The sequence below is a fragment of the Phacochoerus africanus genome, chromosome 4, assembly GCF_016906955.1.
Source record: "Phacochoerus africanus isolate WHEZ1 chromosome 4, ROS_Pafr_v1, whole genome shotgun sequence".
Taxonomy (NCBI): domain Eukaryota; kingdom Metazoa; phylum Chordata; class Mammalia; order Artiodactyla; family Suidae; genus Phacochoerus; species Phacochoerus africanus.
This window is the reverse complement of record NC_062547.1, coordinates 71,720,214-71,738,156: the sequence shown is the minus strand read 5'-3', so window position 1 is coordinate 71,738,156 and position 17,943 is coordinate 71,720,214. Positions and strand designations below refer to the sequence as shown.

General features: G+C 50.8%; 1 protein-coding gene across 1 annotated transcript; it reads right to left on the bottom strand.

Annotated features, from left to right (window-relative positions):
* Positions 1-9,134: 9,134 nt before the first annotated feature.
* CLEC4G (C-type lectin domain family 4 member G) lies at positions 9,135-12,260 on the bottom strand. Its single transcript, XM_047777264.1, has 9 exons — positions 12,157-12,260; positions 11,735-11,836; positions 11,405-11,458; positions 11,146-11,208; positions 10,931-11,035; positions 10,541-10,630; positions 10,182-10,330; positions 9,943-10,058; positions 9,135-9,668 (listed from the first exon to the last, which is right to left on the bottom strand). Exons 1-9 carry the CDS (start codon positions 12,236-12,238, stop codon positions 9,530-9,532), a joined length of 900 nt encoding a protein of 299 aa, XP_047633220.1. The 5' UTR covers positions 12,239-12,260; the 3' UTR covers positions 9,135-9,529.
* Between the last annotated feature and the right edge of the window lie 5,683 nt (positions 12,261-17,943).

Here is a 17,943-nt window from a genome sequence, read left to right as displayed (position 1 = left end):
TGGCAGTTGTAGCTCTGATGTGACCCCCTGCCTGGAAACTTCCATATGCCACAGGTGCCATCCTAAAAAGACAAAAGCAAACAAACAACCCTCGCACAAGAACTAGGGGCTTGTACATGGTTTCGGTTCGTTCAATCAAGTGCTCATACAGGTCGAAGGTTGCTGCTCTTCTCCAGGAACAGATACCATAGTGAATGGTTTTAGTAGTTTCCTAAGGACAGGAAGAGGCAAAGAACCAAGCTCATAAAATTTGCTCCTGAAAATGAAATCTCCAACTATCTGAGGACTGGTTCTGCCCATTTTCCTAGAGCACTGAGGCCCTGCCTGGAGTTTCGCCCAGAATTCCTTGCAGGGTGTGCTGGAGGTCAGCGACCTGGGTGGCTAGTGACTTGATTGTTGTAGAACTAGAGGGTGGGCCACATGCTTGTTTCACAATTCCCTCCCTTTTTTTTTTTTTTTTTTGGTCTTTCTGTCTTTTTAGGGCTGCACCCATGGCATATGGAGGTTCCCAGGCTAGGGATCCAATCAGAGTTGCGGCCGCCAGCCAGCCTACACTACAGCCACAGCAACACAGAATCCCAACTGCATCTACGACCTACACCACAGCTCACAGCAACGCTGGATCCTTAACCCACTGAGTGATGCCAGGGATAAAATCTGTGTCCTCACAGATGCCAGTCAGTTTGGTTAACTGCTGAGCCATGATGGAAACTGCCCCCCCCCTTTTTTTTTTTGCTTTTTAGGGCCTCACCCACGGCATATGGAGGTTCCCAGACTAGGGGTCTGATCGGAGCTACAGTTGCCAGCCTATGCAACTCAGGATCCAAGCCGAGTTTTGGCCTACACCACAGCTCATGGCAACGCCGGATCCTTAACCCCTGAGTGAAGCCAGAGATCTAACCCTCACCCTCATGGATCTAGTCAGGTTCATTAACCCCTGAGCCATGATGGGAACTCTACAATTCCCTCCATTTTGGTCTTAATTTTCTACCCAAGTTTGGGAGGCATTTCATGACCAATTTGTCCCATGGCACTGGGCATGCTCATTCAAGCAAGGATTTCATGGATCTGAAATCTCATCATAACCACTCAGTGTGCCACTAGTGAGCTGAAAGCCTTTGGGCCACCAGTCTTACTAATCTGTCTGGTCCAGGAAATGGTTCCCCCTTGTTGCTTCTTCCCTTAGCTGGAGTTACACTATGACAATCACTGATCTTTTTCCCTTTTAAAGTCCACACCCACAGCATATGGAAGTTCCCAGGCTAGGGGTCGAATTGGAGTTGCAACTGTCTGCCACAGCAACACGAGATCTAAGCAGCATCTGCGATCTATGCCGCAGCTTGTGGCAATGCCCGATCCTTAACCCACTGAGTGAGGCTAGGGATCAAATCAGCTTCTTCATGGACACTAGTCAAATGCTTTTTAAGGTCGCACCCACGGCATATGGAGGTTCCCAGGCTAGGGGTCAAATCAGAGCTATAGCCGCTGGCCTACACTATAGCCACAGCGATCCGGGATCCAAGCCGCATCTTCGGCTTACACCACAGCTCACAGAAATGATGGATCCTTAACCCACTGAGCAAGGCCAGGGATCGAATCTGAATCCTCATGGATACTAGTCGGATTAATTTCCACTGTGCCATGACGGGAACTCCCTTCTAGTTGAATTCTTAACCCACTAAGCCATGATGGGGACTCGACGATCACTGATCCTATTGGACCATATACCTGATCAATCATTTCAAGTTACCAAATCATCATTAATTTTACCTGTGGATTAATTACACATTCAATAATGCAAGAAACAACAATCTTATAAAACTGGCAGAATATAATACAGCTAGTGACATTAATAAGGTCTAAATGAGTTTCTTTTTTTCTTTTTTCTTTTTGTCATTTCTAGGGCTGCTCCTGCAGCATATGGAGATTCCCAGACTAGGGGTCAAATCAGAACTGTAGCCGCCAGCCTACACCACAGCTCACGGCAACGCCAGATCATTAACCCACTGAGCAAGGCCAGGGATCAAATCTACAACCTCATGGTTCCTAGTCGGATTTGTTAACCACTGAGCCACGACAGGAACTCCAGGTCTAAGTAAGTATTTAAGCTAAGAACTTCCATTAGCAGGCCAGGATCCCCCCACACCCCCCAGGCCATCCAACCAGTGTGTTCTGCATCATTCTCTATCTTTAAGGAAATGATAGCCTGATATTTTATGTGAAGTTCAGCAAAGATGTCTGCAGTACAAGGCAAGTGGTGGGCCATGGTGACCCCTTCCAGGACTGTGGAAGCAAAGTCTCCATCTAAGGAGTTACGTGGCTGGCGCCAGAATGAGAAAATGGACATTTATGGTTGAGTAGATATTTCTGCCTTCAAGGAATCTGGTTCATGCATAATGAGAAGTACAATGCACACCGGAGGTGGCGGGTAGGCCAAAGGGCAGGGGAAAAAAATCTTATGCTCAAGTTTTTCTTGCCTTGCCCCAAAAAGGGAATATATATCGATATATAGATATAATTTTAGGGCCGCACCCATGGCATATGGAGGTTCCCAGACTGGGGGTCAAATTGGAGCTGTAGCTGCTGACCTACACCACAATCACAGCAACACTGGATCCTTTAACCCACTGAGCGAGGCCAGGGATCGAACCTGCGTCCTCATGGATACTAGTCAGATTTGTTTCTGGTGAGCCACGATGGGAACTCCTAAAATGGGAATTCTTTTCTTTTCCTTTTTCTTTTGTCTTTTTGGGCCACAGCCACAGCCACTTGGGATGCAAGCTGCATCTGAGACCTACACCACAGCTCATGGCAACACCAGATCCTTAACCCACTGAGTGAGGCCAGGGATCAAACCTGCATCCTCATGGATACTAGTTGGGTTTGTTACCACTGAGCCATCACAGGAACTCCTTGTTTTTAAATAATTAAGCCTGTTTTATTACTTCAAGTGTTAATGATTTTAAAAATTTCAGCACAGCTGTTACATTTAAAAATGTGAAACTACAGTTCTTGTTGTGGCTCAGTGGGTTAAGAACTCGACCAGTATCCATGAGGATGCAGATTCAATCCCTGACTTCGCTCAGTGGGTTAAGGATCCAGCGTTGCTGTGAGCTGTGGTGTAAGTGGCAGACATGGCTCAGATCCCAAGTTGCTGTGGCTGTGGTGTAGGCTGGCAGCTACAGCTCCAATTCAACCCCTAGCCTGGGAACCTCCATATGCTGCAGATGCGGCCCTAAAAAGACAAATAAGAAATTTGAAAAGTGAAGTTAGAGATTATGAAACAACTCTGTATTCATCGTTTCAGCTTCTTTTTTCTTCCTCCATCATCAGGTGAACCCGCTGTACCACAGCAGGAACTCCCACACTCCTTATCTTTTGGCTGGTCCCTTCGCTTCTCTTCCACAACCCCAGTCACTGCCTCCCTCCTGGACAATGTTGGCAGCTTCCCCCTACCCCTACCCCTTGCAACCCTCCATGGCTCCCCTGCCTGAAGTTCAAGGGCTTTACCTGCTCAGCCTCTCCAGCTACACCTCCCACATCTCCCCACGTCCCAAAGACTCCCCAGGCATGCTCTCACACCCCAGGGCCTTTGCACTGGCAGTCCCCACGCCTGAGGTACCAGGCTGACCTGCAGTGACAGTTTGTACAGAGGCCTCCCTGACTGGAGAGGCTGGGCCGGGGGCCTCCTCTGAGCCCCCACAGTCATCTGTATCCCCCTTACCCCAGCCCTGAGCTCTTGCATTTGATAGGTCTCTCCTGGGAGGAGCTTCCTGAGGACACAACCTGGGCACCCCTCCTGGGATCCTGGGGGGTGGCCCCTGAGCTCACAGCCACCAATGCCCTTCCTGACGCCCCTTCCTAACCCTCACCCTCACGGAGGGCAGATCAGCAGGAGGAGGCAAGGGGCTGGCTCTGCATTATTGCCTCCTGGAACCTCCACGTCTGGAGCTGGATTTGTTCTTTGTGTTGGTGGGGGTGGGGAGGGGTCGGAGGGAGGCACAAAGTGAGGGGGACACAGAAGATGGTTTGTCCACATCCTTTTTTCTGGCCCCAGCACACCCCCAGGGACCAGGGGGTTGAGTCGGCCCATCCCGGGAATGCTGAGAACATTCCAGGCCTGCATTGGGAGATTTGGGGATTTCTCTCTGACGTTGTCCATGGTTCTCTGAGAGGTTGGATTATTGTATGGGGGCAAGCTAGAGAATGGCTCCCAGCCTCCTAGAGATACAGAAACCCTGGACAGACCTCAGGCTCAACCATCAGGGACCCAGGCCCCTAGCCTTTTGGAGATCCAGGATTCCAGGACTTCAGCCCTGACCCTCAGAAACCCAGAAATCCAGGATCTCAGGCCCTCAACCCCTAAGGACTTCAGCCTAGGCTGGTGAGTTTTTTCTTTTCCATCCTGCTGTTGGGCAGGCTGGGTCCTTAGGTCAGTCAAGACAGTAGGAGTGCTGCCCTCTGCTGGACATATCTGGTCACTGCCCCCCAGTGGATGACACCACCCTGCCCCACCACCTCCAACCCCAGTGGGTAGGAGGAAAGCCATGGAGTCTCAGCTCCACCCCATTCCCCTATGGTCCTCAGTTTCCTCACCTATAAAGTGAGGCTAGGCCCAGTCCTCCTGCGTAGGTTCTTGGGCATAAGTCCTCCTGCACAATTAAAAAAAAAAAAAGTCTCTTGAGCACTGTTAGCACGATTTTCCTGAACGAATCACCCTCAAGTCTCTCTCATTCATCCCACATTCCCTACCCCCGCCACAGAGTGCAAAGTCTCTTAGAAGAAAACCCAAATGCCCCTGTGTGGCCGGCACCTTCTGCGCCTGCATTGCTCCCCCTTCCCTCAGTTCCAAGCCCACTCACACGCTTTTCTGGTTTTTGAGCTCTCTGGCTGGTCCTTCCTCATCATTCAGGTCTCTGCTCTGGGAGGGAAGTGGTTCCAGTGAAAGCAGCCTCTGGCCCCTCAGTCACCCCTTCAATGGTCTCTATGGCCCCCACCTGTGAAGTGCCTGGTTTGCTTGGTTCTTGCACAATGCCCCATTAGAACATGAGTTCCAGGAGGGCAGAGGCAGTGCCTGTTGTCACCACCACATCTCCAGGGCTAGGCACACAGTGGGTGCTTTACAGACATCACATCTGTGTATCATATGATTGTTGTAAGGAATTATCGCCAAGGTGCTGGCTTTAAACAACATAAGCGTATTATTTTGAAGTTCTGGAGGTCCGAAGCCCAGCACAAGTCTCACTGGCATCGACAGCACTGCCCTCCTCCTGGATATTCTAGAAGCTGTTTTCTCACCTTTTCCAGCTTCTAGAGCTGCCCCCGCCACGTTCCTTGGCTTGCAGCCCCTTCCTCCAGCTGTGCGTCCTTCAGCCTTTCTCTGGCTCCCTTCCATGGTCACATCTCCTTCTCTGACTCTCCGCCTCTTGCCTCCCTCTTATAAGGACTCTTGTGATGACATGGGGCACACCTGGGTCATTCGAGCTCCTCTCCCCAGCTCCAGATCCTTAACTTAATTTCACTTGCAAAGTTCCTTTCACCCAGGAAGGTTGCCTGGTCACAGGTTCCAGAAATTAAGATGGAACAGCTTTGGGGACTGTTGTTCAGGGGACCACACACGGCACCCGAGGAGTTAAATGTTATTATTGTTCCCACTTGATAGAGGCAAAAACTGAGGCACAGGGAGGCCAAGTCACGTGGCCAGACTCACCCAGCGAGTAAGTAGCAAGCACAGATTCCGGACGAGGGGCTTTCTGTCTGCATCTGCCGGATCCCCCCATTTGAGCCATCTGGGGGTGGATGTGGGGACACAGGAGAGGAAAGAAGTGGTGGTGGGGTGATGAGGTGGGTGGGCAAAGGGCTGCCAAGGGCTGGAGGAGGGCATATTCTGTCCTACCCCAGGGGCTTCCTCACACCCCGGGTAAGAGGCCACGGGATCCCAGGGGGTTTCCTGGGATTGGAGGGAGAGAAGGGGGAGGTTGGAAAGGACAGGCTATTCTGTTCCAAGGTCACTTCCTTGGAAAGTGGGGTGATGCGTAGGGCCATTCCATCCAGGAAACCCTGGCTGGACTCCAAGGTCACCTTTGACTTGCTGACTCAGCCTCCAAGAGTGGGGGTGGGTGGGTGTCAGGTGGTCACTCAGGAGGTGGATGGTGGGGCCATCTAGTGGCAAAGGGTAAGATGGCAGCCAGAAGGGTACTCTTCTGCCGCCAACTCCCCACTTCCCAGCACAAGCCCCCTTGGCTTCTTCAAGACAGACTTTGCCTCCCCCACCTCACTCCCTAGGCTAGAAGTGCAGGGAAGGGGGTGTACTGCTTTTCCAGAATGTTCCGCCTCCAGTCTCACCCTTTGGGCACCCCACCTTCTATCCCTCCTCATCCCCTGCCAGACTGCGAGCCCCTGGGAGGCAGCAACCACAACCTGAACCCAAACATTTCCTTACGACCATTTTCGAGCCTACAGAAAAGTTGAGTTTTAGAATGAAAACCCACCTAGATTCTATAATCAACATTTTCTGTATCTGCTGGAGTACAAATCTCTTCAGCCAGCAAGCCCGCGAGCCAGCCCTCAATCCATCTTATTTTTCATGCATTTCAAAGTAAGTTGCAGACATTAGCCCACTCCAGCCCCCCTAAAGCCTAAATAGTCCCCTAAGTGCTCCAGCCTGCAGACCTTGAACTAAAGGCCAGTGTTCATTGGCCAATCTCCTGACTTTTTTCCCTTTTGAGTAAATAGCATGGAATTAAATGTACAAATCCCAGGAGTGTTTTCTTTTCTTTTCTTTTCTTTTTTTTTTCTTTTTTTTTTTTTTTGGCTTTTCGCCTTTTCTAGGGCCGCTCCCTTGGCATATGGAGGTTCCCAGGCTGGGGGTCGAATCAGAGCTGTAGCCACCAGCCTACACCACAGCCACAGCAACACAGGATCCGAGCCACGTCTGCAACCTACACCACAGCCCCCAGCAACGCCGGATCCTTAACCCACTGAACAAGGCCAGGGATCGAACCCACAACCTCATGGTTCCTAGTCGGATTCGTTAACCACTGAGCCACGATGGCAACTCCAGGAGTGTTTTCTTTGAGCTTTGATGAAACCATTCACCTGTGTAATGCAACTCCCTCTCAAGATACAGGATGTTTCCAGAAAGTTCTTTCATGGCCCTTCCCAAGCAGTCCTTGCCTCTGCTCTTGGAAAACCATTGGGCTCACAGTCTTTCCACCCTTGAGTAGTTCTGCCCATTCTAGAACTTCATATAAGTGGGCTCATAGGGTCTATACTATTTTGTGGATAGCTGCTTCCATCAGCCTAAGGTTTTTTCCAGATGCTTCCCTGTGCAATGACCCTAACCTCTTGTTCTCCACTGGAATTCTGGTGCCTGCTGTGTAATAAGTGCACAAGAAATGTTCCTGAGTGAGAAAATGATTGCATTGAAGGAATGAATGAATGAACTTGGTCCTTGTTCACGGAGACTTGGTCTCCCAGCCCCAGCTCCCTTCTCTTCTCTCCCTCTCCCCTGCTTCTCTCTGGCCAACCTCCTCCTTGGCCTGCAGAAGTACCATCTATTGTCACCCCAGAAGACCTCTCTTTGGGGTGCAGTCAACAAGCCCCCCTTTTCTTTGGCCACACCCATGGCATATGGAAGTTCCCGGGCCAGGGAACTGGGGTTGCTTCTACCTGTTGGCTATTGTGAATAATGCTGCTATGAACATGGGTATGCAAACATATTTCAAGACCTTGCTTTCAATTCTTTTGGGTATCTACCAGAAGTGAAATTCCTGGCTCATATGGAGTTTATGGAGGGAGCCTGGTCCTGGTGACTTTGATTTGAGCCCATTGAAACTAACTTTGGACTTTTGACCTCCACAACTGAAGAATAGACATGCATTGTTTCAATCCACCAAGCTGCTGGGCATTTGTTACAGCAGCGGTAGGAAACTCATACCCTCTTCCATGCTGACTGTCTGGAAATCCATCAGTCTGGCCAATAGTCCATGAGATGTTATCTGTCCTGAAGTGAGATGGCTTCTGGGCAAGGTCAGTGCCAGAGAAGGTTTGGGGGTTTTCTGGTTACAGTCCTGAAAGGTTCCGCCTGGCTAGGGAGTTTGGGTGCTGTTCCCTCCTCTTCCTGCTCAGTGGATGCTCTCATGGCCAGGCAGCTTGGGGGCTTGGAGCAGCCTTGGTTCTAAACCCAGCTCTGCACAGACCTAAAAGCTGCTAGCCTGTCACTCCCCTCAGTTGGATCCATCTCCACTGGAAATTCTGAGAGAGCCCCAATATCCCCAGGACTGGAGCAGGAAGCTTCGGGAGTGCAGGGTAAATTCAGATCAAAAGTCCCCAGTTGAAACTATGTCCAATCACTTGTGATGAAACATGATGAAAGATAATATGAGAAAGAGAGTGTGTATAGATGTATGACTGGGTCACTTTGCGGTACAGCAGAAATTGACAGAACAATGTAAATCAACTATAATAAAATTTTTAAAAACCTAAAGAAGTCCCCAGTTGATAAACCAGGCTGTGTGCTCCCCAACCCTCCCCCAAATGGGTTCAGCCATGCCCTATATTTTCTACCAATCACTGCTTGCAAAGCCTTTCTTTCCCAGCTCCATGTACTAAAATCCCACTGTTCTTCAAAAGTCCATTTTCTCTGGATGTATTTCCTGCACCCCCCACAGAACCTGGGTGCAGAAGGGACCTGCTCATCAGATCCAGGCAGCCCTTCCCCCACCTGTCTCAGGACCTGGGGTCAGGCTGCCTGTAATCTCCACAATAGGGTGACAGTCTTCCCAAGGAAGAGCCAGTGCTGCAGTATCTCAGCAGAGTCCCTCTCCCTGGGGACACAGGGGACTCCTCCAAATGCATCACGTCCATCCTTCCTGCATCCCCCAATTGTGTCCCTGGTGACATTGCCCCTCTGCCAGCTAGACCATAAAGAGGAGGTCCCCAGGGGTAGGGAGGGGGTCTGACTCATTCCTGTGTTCCCAGTCCCTGCAGCCCTCCTGGCCCAATGCAGTTTACTCACTGGGTTTGGGGGCATCACAGGCCCCTGAGGTCACTTAGAGAGCTCAGGGTCACTCAGAGGGGTTACATCAGATTTTCTGAGGTAAAGCTGAGACCAGCTAACCAGAGCAGGGAGCCAAGATTCATTTCTCATTTATTGATGCTCCCTAGGGCTGTGAAGAAAGCTCACAAAATCTCTATCTTTGAGGCCCCCCTTTCTGGGGTAAAAAGCAAGCAAACCAAACAGCTCCATCCCTGAGGTGACTGACCTTGGTTAGGGAGGGTGATGGGGCCAGATCACAGGGCAGAGGAGCTCAGATTTTGGAGCGAATGTAGATACATTAGGCTCATGGGTTGAGGGGATGCAGTGGGGTTGGAGCTGAGGTCCAGTTATTGGCCTAGGCTCTGGGTGAAGGGGTGTTTTTGCTGGAAGCAGTGGGAGGGATTATAGTGGTGGGTGGAGCCAGGGCAGTAAGCAGCTCAGGCGATTGGACAAGTGCCGGTGGGCTTGGCTCTGGGGCACTGGGCTAGGTCAGCAGTTGTGCCTCTTCTCGCAGATCCAGCTGTCGTCTTTGCTGTTGCACGGTGCGTCATTCCACATCCCCGTCCGTAGCATCATGATGCAGTCCTCGCGCCCCAGAGAGTCATTGGGTTCCCCCAGATTCCAGTGGCTGCAGTGGTTTGGCGGGGGTGTTGCTGAGAGTCTAGGCTGAGGATGGCCCTGGAATCCAGCCTTCCCCTCTGGGATCTAACCCATATATTGCTTGTATCTAACCTAGACATCTCGAGGGTCCAACCTAAGCACGCACCTGGGATATAACTTTCTAACCGCAGAATTTAGAAAGTTCCTGGGGTCCAGCCCCTTCCTCCCTAAGGAGGCCCTGAGATCTAGCCGAAGTCCTCCTCGGATCCGAACTGTCAGCCTTCCCAAGTCTCTTCCCTCACCTGAAGCTGAGTGGGACTCCATCCACCCACTGGTAGCTCTGGATTTTGCGCGCCCTGCGCACAGCCCTCAGGCCCAGCCAGTAGCCTCGGCCGGCAGTATTCCGACTCAGGAAGCCCTGGGCGGGAAGGTAGATGAATCTGTCCCGCCCGGTCCCCATCACCTCCCCCGCCACCCACCTCAAGTAAACACCTTCTACCCCCCCACCTCCCATCTCCATCAGACTGCCTGCACTGCGCACCTGCTCCTCCAGGCCCCCAACAATCACCAGGTGCGCGCCCGCGCCCTCGCAGTGGCTCTGAGCCTCCACCCACGTGGCCCGTTGCACCGAGAAAAAGTAACAAGAGCCCTGGAATGGCAGCCACGACTTGGGGCACTGCTCGCAGGAGCCTGCAGGGTGGGGGAGGTTAAAGAGGTGATTTGCTCTCAAGTGGAGCAGACGGAGAGGATTGGGGAGGGGGGTTTTGGACCCCGGGCCCAGGGATGGAGGCACTGAGATCAGGCCAAAGTCAAAAACCGAGCCAGGGGGCTCAAGGAAGCCGAGACGCAAGAGCAGGGTCCGCTTTGCTCTCCCTTCTCCCTTTTTGGGATCTTGCTCACTGTTCTGGAACCGGACTCTCTCCAGCTCCCGGAAGAGCTCACTGCGGATGTTCTCACGGTCCCTACCGGCTTCAGCCAAGCCCTGGGTCACTGTAAGGTAAAAGGAGTCCAGATTATAGCTCGGGTCAGGGTCAAGGTCAGGAGTAGAGTCATGATTGAGTAACGTCAGCATCAAGTCTGTGGTCAGTGCCAAGGTCATGAACTGTTATGGTTGGGTGGAGTCCCGCTGTGGTTGAGGTTAGCATTTGTAGTCAAGGTCAGAGTCCAGCGGTCAAGTTCAAGATGGGGGACACGATTGGGGTCAATGGTGAGGATCACAGGATAGGTGAGGGTCACAGAAGGGTCCAGAGAGGAATCAAGGGTCGGATCGTGGAAATGTCCCGTCCTCACCGCGCTCGCTCAGTTCCTTCAGGGAGCTCTCCTGCTCCAACAGCTTCGCCTTTGCCTCTCCAAGCTGGGTGTGCACCGTCTGCAGCTGCGCCTGCAACCCCAGGCCTGGGAAAGGGGGGAAGGACGGGGACGGGACGTGAGACCAGCCTCCTCGCTCCCTCTCGCTTCCTCCAATCCCAGCCGCAAGCCCCGCCCCCTCGGCCCACCAATCTCACAGCAGCTGTTGCAGGCTCGGACCTCCTCCTTCAAGACCTTCAGAGCCACCGTCTGCTTCGAGGCTGGAACGATCCCCCGTCCGTCCCCCACACACTGCCAGGTCACCCTCAGGGACCCTCGGGATACCCTGCCCCACTCCGGGGCCAACCCCGCGGACTGAGGGATCACCACCCACCCACCCACTACTCGGACGCCAGGGTCCAAGACCTTACCGTCCCGGAACTCCGGGGAACCCAAGAGTCCCTGTTCTATGCATACCGTTTGTCCTCAGTAGGTCCTGGTGGCCAAGCAGCGCCCCGCGCTCTGTGGAGGCTGCGAAGAGGAGACTCGGGAACTCTCCCCTAGCCCGAGGTGTGTGTGACCCGGGTCAAGAGACGCACAGAGGGGCGCGCATGGCGAGTGAGGTGCCCTCACACCGACAGGAGACACATCCATGCACACACGTGAGTGTGCACGCTCAGTTCACACGCGTTCACACTCAGACCCAGGCAAGGCCCTGGGACCCTGGCTGGTGTGCCCTGGGGCAGAGGAAAGTTCTGTGTCCCCAGGGGGGCTGGACCCAGCCTCCCCGGTCATTTGGTCACTCACCCTTGGAAAATAGGATGCTCAGAACGAGGGCCCACAGGACTGTGACGACCACCAGACCAAAGGCCAGGAGGAGGGATCGCTGTCCCCAGTGTCCCCAATGCCCTGGGAGAACACGGATGGACTCCTGAGGCCTTCCTGTACCAGGACCGCCTTGCCTCCCTGAGCTCTGAGGACGGAGCCCTGGATGCTTATGTTCCTCCCAAGAAACTGATATTAAGAGGTACAGTAACTTGCCCATTGTCCCTAAGTGACAGACTTGAAATTTGAATCTAGGTCCAACTGGCTCTAGCGCCTGTGGTGTCTCTCCTGAGTCCACTACTTAAGCCCTCTCTTGGCTGTTCCCCTCCATTCCCCCATCAAACCCCAAACCACTGGCCAGAGAGGGGCCCAAAAGGCCTTGAGAGGTGGCCTACTGCTCCTACCTCCAGGGACCTCCTCCAGCTTGTTGTCCCACTTGCTGTACCCGGCAGTGTCCATGGTAAGCAGGTGCCCTGCTCTGGGCATAGATGTAAATGAAGCCGCATCCCTCCCCCCCCCAGCTTACACTCCCTCTTCCTTCCTTCCTATCCCGTGTCTCAGTTCCTGGTCCTGGGAACCCACTGACCAATCACAGTGATGGGTGGCTGGAGTAAGGGTGGGGTGATGCAGGGAAGTGGGGAGTTGAGGGGGGTTAAGGAAGGGTAGAGAGAGTTGGCAGGTGGGAAGTGATGGGGTTAAGGAAGGATAGAGGGAGTGTGAGGTGGGAAGTGAAGCTGTGTGTGTGTGTGTGTGTGTGTGTGTGTGCACATGCTCAGGCACAGGCACAGTTCTAGCCTCCCTGGCCTGGTTGCTGTAGCAGCATCTCCAGGCCATTCATCCTGGCTCCAGCCATCATCAGGCACACACTCCAGGGACACCTTCAGGCTGTGCTGTGTCTCCACTCTGGAGCTTCGTCCATATCTCTTATAGGTGTGGCATTGGCCTTGCTCCTGAGAGGGACAGGCTAAACTTGGCCAAGTTCTGGTCCCTCCTAGATGGGCCCTGAGAAAGCCCCCTCAGGCCCCCCCACACCAGCTGCTCTCCCCCCCTCAACTCCCCGGCAAGTCCCTGTCAGAAGGTGTATCTGGCCCTGACCTTTGTTCAATCCTCTTTGGCCAGAAAGGAGAAGACAGATGATTGTTGAACGATGGTCAGCTAAGCTTCCGGACTTTACTGTTCAGTGGGTGTGTACTGTGTCCATATGCAGTCTTCTAGAAGCGTCTGCTTTTCTTCTCTGTGCAAAGGGGGACAGTGACAGGGCATCCCTACAAGGGATGTTGCTATAAAGAAACCAGGTGATGGGAGTTCCCTGGAGGCTCATAGGGTTAAGGATCCGGTGTTGTCACTGCTGTGGCTCTGGTTACTGCTATGGTGTGGGTTCAGTCCCCAGCCTGGGAATTTATGCATGACGCCGGCTCAGCCAACAAAGAAAGGAAAGCAAGTCAAGTTAGAGAAAGTCTCTGGAGCCCCAGGCTAGGGTAGTGACCAGTAGGTAGGGCGGCCAAGATGGGCCTCGTTGAGAAGGAAAAATGTTATTTTTGTGTGGAACACTTCCTGCATCTCAGCCACTTTGTGGATGCATACACACGCCCCCAACTTCTTGAGTCTTCTCAACAACCCTCAGAAATAAACCACATCCACTTTATGTTCATTTTTTCTCTTTTTCTTTTTTTTCTTTTCTTTTTAGGGCTACACCCACAGCATATGGAGGTTCCCAGGCTAGGGGTCTAATCAGAGCTGTAGCCACCAGCCTATGCCAGAGGCACAGCAACGCAAGATCCAAGCCACATCTGCGACCTACACCACAGCTCACAGCGACACCAGATCCTTAACCCACTGACCAAGGCAAGGGGTCAAACCCGCAACCTCATGGTTCCCAGTCGGATTCATTTCCGCCGTGCCATGACATGAACTCCATGTTCAAAAGTTTTATTTGATGCCTATTCTCCCACCTTGTTTCAGGAAGGAATGAGAGAGCCATAAATGACAAAATAAAATGAAAAGATGAGTTGTTTTTTTTAAAGAAGGCAAAAAGTGGTAAGGGCCAGGAGTAAGGAGCTCCATTTATCCAGAGCTTGGCATCTTGGTCTGAATTTTGCTCAGCTCCTTACTTTGTTGCAGCAGGAAGGTAGGGTCAGACATCAGCCTTTCCCCCCCACCCCACCCCCAGCGGCCTTGGCTTTATTGTCTTTGGGGAAGCCTGGAAGGGTTGGGTCCTGAGGAGCTTTGGGGGTACTTATGGGGGTGAAGAACCAGATGGTAATCTTAAGCAAATCATTCACTCCCCATACCCTACCTTCTTCATCTTTATCATCTACAGATGATTATGCTTTTGTTACCCAATTGGTTGTTTGGGTCTTATCAGCCCACTCTTGCAGTTCCTCTCCAAACCATATGGTGACACTATGGAAGACTAACCAATGAGATGGGCAGCATTCTGGGTACAGATACTGGAAAGCCAAAGCAGTCTCTTTGCAGGAGGAAGGTTATACTCCTTCTAAGGGACACGTGGGTTGAGACACTGAAGAACACCCATCATCATCATCTTAAGTCTCATATAAATTAATTGAAGAGATATTTAATGACTGCCAACTATGGCTTCTCAAGAATTTACTTTAAAAAAAAAAAAGAATTTACTTAACAAGAGTTCTTGTGGCTCAGTGGGTTAAGAACCTGACTAGTATCCATGAGGATGCATTCCATCCCCAGCTTAGCTCATGGGTCAAGGATCCCTACTGGCTGCAAGTTTTGGTGTCAGTCATTAAGATTTGGTGTAGGTTGCCGATGCAGCCTGATCTGGCTGGGGCTGTGGCTGGCAGCTGAAGCTCCAATTTGACCCCTAGCCCTGGAACTTCCATAGGCTGCAGGTGTGCCCCCCCCAAATTTTTCATTTAACAAATATTTATTGGGCGTTTACTCTAGCCTCTTATGAATTCACTTAACAACTATTTCTTCTTCTTCTTTTTTTTAATTTTATGGCTATGGCCAGGGCACATGGAAGTTCCTGGGCCAGGGATCAAATCTGAGCTGAAGCTGCAACCTGTGCCACAGCTATGGAAATGCTAGATCCTTAACCCACTGCACCTGGCCAGGGATTGAACCCATGCCTCTGCAGTCACCCAAGCTGCTGCAGTCAGATCTTTTTTTTTTTTTTTTTTTTTTGTTGTTGCTATTTCTTGGGCCGCTCCCACGGCATATGGAGGTTCCCAGGCTAGGGGTTGAATCGGAGCTGTAGCCACTGGCCTACGCCAGAGCCACAGCAACGTGGGATCCGAGCCGCGTCTGCAACCTACACCACAGCTCACGGCAACACCGGATCGTTAACCCACTGAGCAAGGGCAGGGACCGAACCCGCAACCTCATGGTTACTAGTCGGATTCGTTAACCACTGCGCCACGACGGGAACTCCTGCAGTCAGATCTTAACCCACTGCACCGCAGCAGGAACTCCAACAAGTATTTCTTGAGTTCCTACTATGTGCCATACCTTGTCGAAGGCCATGTCATGGTAAATAAGACGGCCAATCCCAGCCCAGCTGGATCTAAATCTAAATATTTGAAAAGCAAAAGCTTTGGAGAAATATCCAGGTAGAAAGGATTTCTTTGTCAAAATATTAAAAAGGCACACAACATAAATTATTAACAAACTACATTTTTAAAAATTCTGTTTTGGGAGTTCCCTTGCAGAGCAGTGGGTTAAGGATCTGGTGTCCCTGCAGCCACTCAGGTCACTGCTGTGGTGCAGGTTTGATGCCTGGCCTGGGAACTTCCACATGCTATGGGCGCAGCCAAAAAAAAATTCTATTTTTACTTGGGTCATGTTTCATTAAGAAGCCAGTTCTTCAACATCTTTACGTTTATTGCTGTGCATACTGTTATTTTAAAAAATTATTCTAATTGCTTCTCTGTTTTTGTTGCACTTTCTTTTTCATTCCAGGTTTAGCTCAGGTAAATCCCATTGGTTAGTCTTTTCATAAAAAATAGATTTTAGTGATTCTTTCTACTATTTTTGGTTTAAAGACATGGTATTGTTTACTACTTAAGAGTCAAACTTCCTGGGTTAAATCCCAGCTATACTTATGAGATATATAATTTTTTTTTCTTTTTAGGGCTATACTTATGAGATATATATATATTTTTTTCTTTTTAGTGCAGCTTATGGAGGTTTCCAGGCTAGGGGTCCAATTGGAGCTGTAGCCGCTGGCCTACGCCAGAGCCACAGCAATGTGGGATCCGAGCCACATCTGTGACCCACATCACAGCTCACGTCAACGCCGGATCCTTAACCCACTGAGTGAGGCCAGGGATTGAACCTGAGTCCTCATGGTTGCTAGTCGGGTTCATTAACTGCTGAGCCATGATGGGAACTCCTATATAATTTTTTTTTTCCTTGTTATGGTCGCAGGTGAGGCTTATGGAAGATCCAAGGCTAGGGGTCAAATCCAAGCCACACCTGTGACCTGTAGCAATGCCGGATCCTTAACCCACTGAGCGAGACCAGGGATTGAACCTAAATCCTCATGGATACTTGTCGATTCTTAACCTGCTGAGCCATGATGAGAATTTTATATAATCTTAGAGGGATAATGAACCTTGCTATAACTTAGTTCCCCCTCTAAAATGGGATAGTCATATTAATAGTTCCAAAAAAAAATCATTCCTACCTCATTGGATTCTTAGGAACTTATCTGAGTTAATACATATAAAAGCTCTTTAAGAAGTTCCCATTGTGGCTCAGTGGTAATGAACCTGACTAGTATCCATGAGGATGTAGGTTTGATCCCTGGCCTTGCTCAGTGGGTTAAGGATCCGGCATTGCTGTGAGCTATGGTATAGGTCGCAGACGTGGCTTGGATCTGGTGTTGCTGTGGCTGTGGCATCGGCCCACAGCTGTAGCTCCGATTCGACTGCTAGCCTAGGAAGTTCCATGTACCGCAGGTGTGGCCCTTAAGTGACATAATGAAAGGTTCTGGAGTTCCCGTCGTGGCGCAGTGGTTAACGAATCTGACTAGGAACCATGAGGTTGTGGGTTAGATCCCTGCCCTTGCTCAGTGGGTTAACGATCCGGCGTTGCTGTGAGCTGTGGTGTAGGTTGCAGACACGGCTTGTGGCTCTGGCATAGGCCGGAGGCTACATCTCCGATTTGACCCCTAGCCTGGGAACCTCCATATGCCACGGGAGCAGACCAAGAAACAGCAAAAAGACCAAAAAAAAAAAAAAAAAAGTTCTTTAAATCTGGTGGTTTGGAGTTCCCTGGTGGCCTAGGGGGTCAAGGATCAAACACTCTCTCTGCTACAACACTGTCACTGCTGTAGTGTGAGTTCAATCCCTGGCCTAGGAACTTCCACATATCCAAGGCATGGCCAAAAAGATTTTTTTTTTTTTTTTTTGTCTTTCAGGGCTGTACCTGTGTCATATGGAGGTTCCCAAGCAAGAGGTCCAATTGGAACTGTAGCTGCCAGCCACAGCGACAGCATCCTGGATCCTTAACCCACTGAGTGAGGCCAGGGATCGAATCTGCAACCCCATGAATCACAGTCAGGTTCACTAACCACTGAGCCACAATGGGAACTCCCCCCCAAATTTTTAATTTAAAAAAAAAATCTGGTGGTTGCTGCTCTTTTTTTTTTCTTCAATTATTTCACCTTTTATTTTTAAAAAATTCTCTGCCCTGATTTTCTTTTAGTTTCTTCTCCTCTCCCTCCCCTCCCCCGCTTCTCCTCCTCCTTCTTCTTTTTTTTTTTTTGCTTCCCTCACAGCAGGATCAACACCGCAGCTGCAGCAACTCCGGATACTTAACCTGCTGATCCACAGGGGGACTTCCTCTTTTAATTTCTTTTTGCTTTTTAAAAACTAATTTATTAAGTGAAATCCTTAACTTCTTCATTTTCAATCCATTGTTTTCTATCTCCACCACTCCCCCCACTTTCTCTATTTTCCCCCTTATTAAAAAAAAAAAAAGTCTTGGAGTTCCCATTGTGGCTCAGCAGGTTAGGAACTCAACTAGTATCCATGAAGACATGAGTTCAATCCCTGGCCTCAGTGGGTTAAGGATCTGGTGTTGCGGTGAACCGTGGTGTAGGTTGCAGATGCGGCTTGGATCTGGCGTTGCTGTGGCTGTGGTGTAGGCCAGCGGCTACAGCTCCGACTAGACCCCTAGTCTGGGAACCTCCATATGCTGAAGGTGCAGCC

Bases quoted from the DNA above. Each gene is read 5' to 3' on its own strand.
- CLEC4G (XM_047777264.1), bottom strand. From the start codon at position 12,238: ATGCCCAGAGCAGGGCACCTGCTTACCATGGACACTGCCGGGTACAGC. The intron at 11,209-11,404 runs GTATGCATAGAA...GGATCGTTCCAG, and splicing joins GGACCTACTGAGGACAAACG to CCTCGAAGCAGACGGTGGCT. The intron at 10,059-10,181 runs GTGCGCAGTGCA...CTTCCCGCCCAG, and splicing joins TTGGGGGCCTGGAGGAGCAG to GGCTTCCTGAGTCGGAATAC.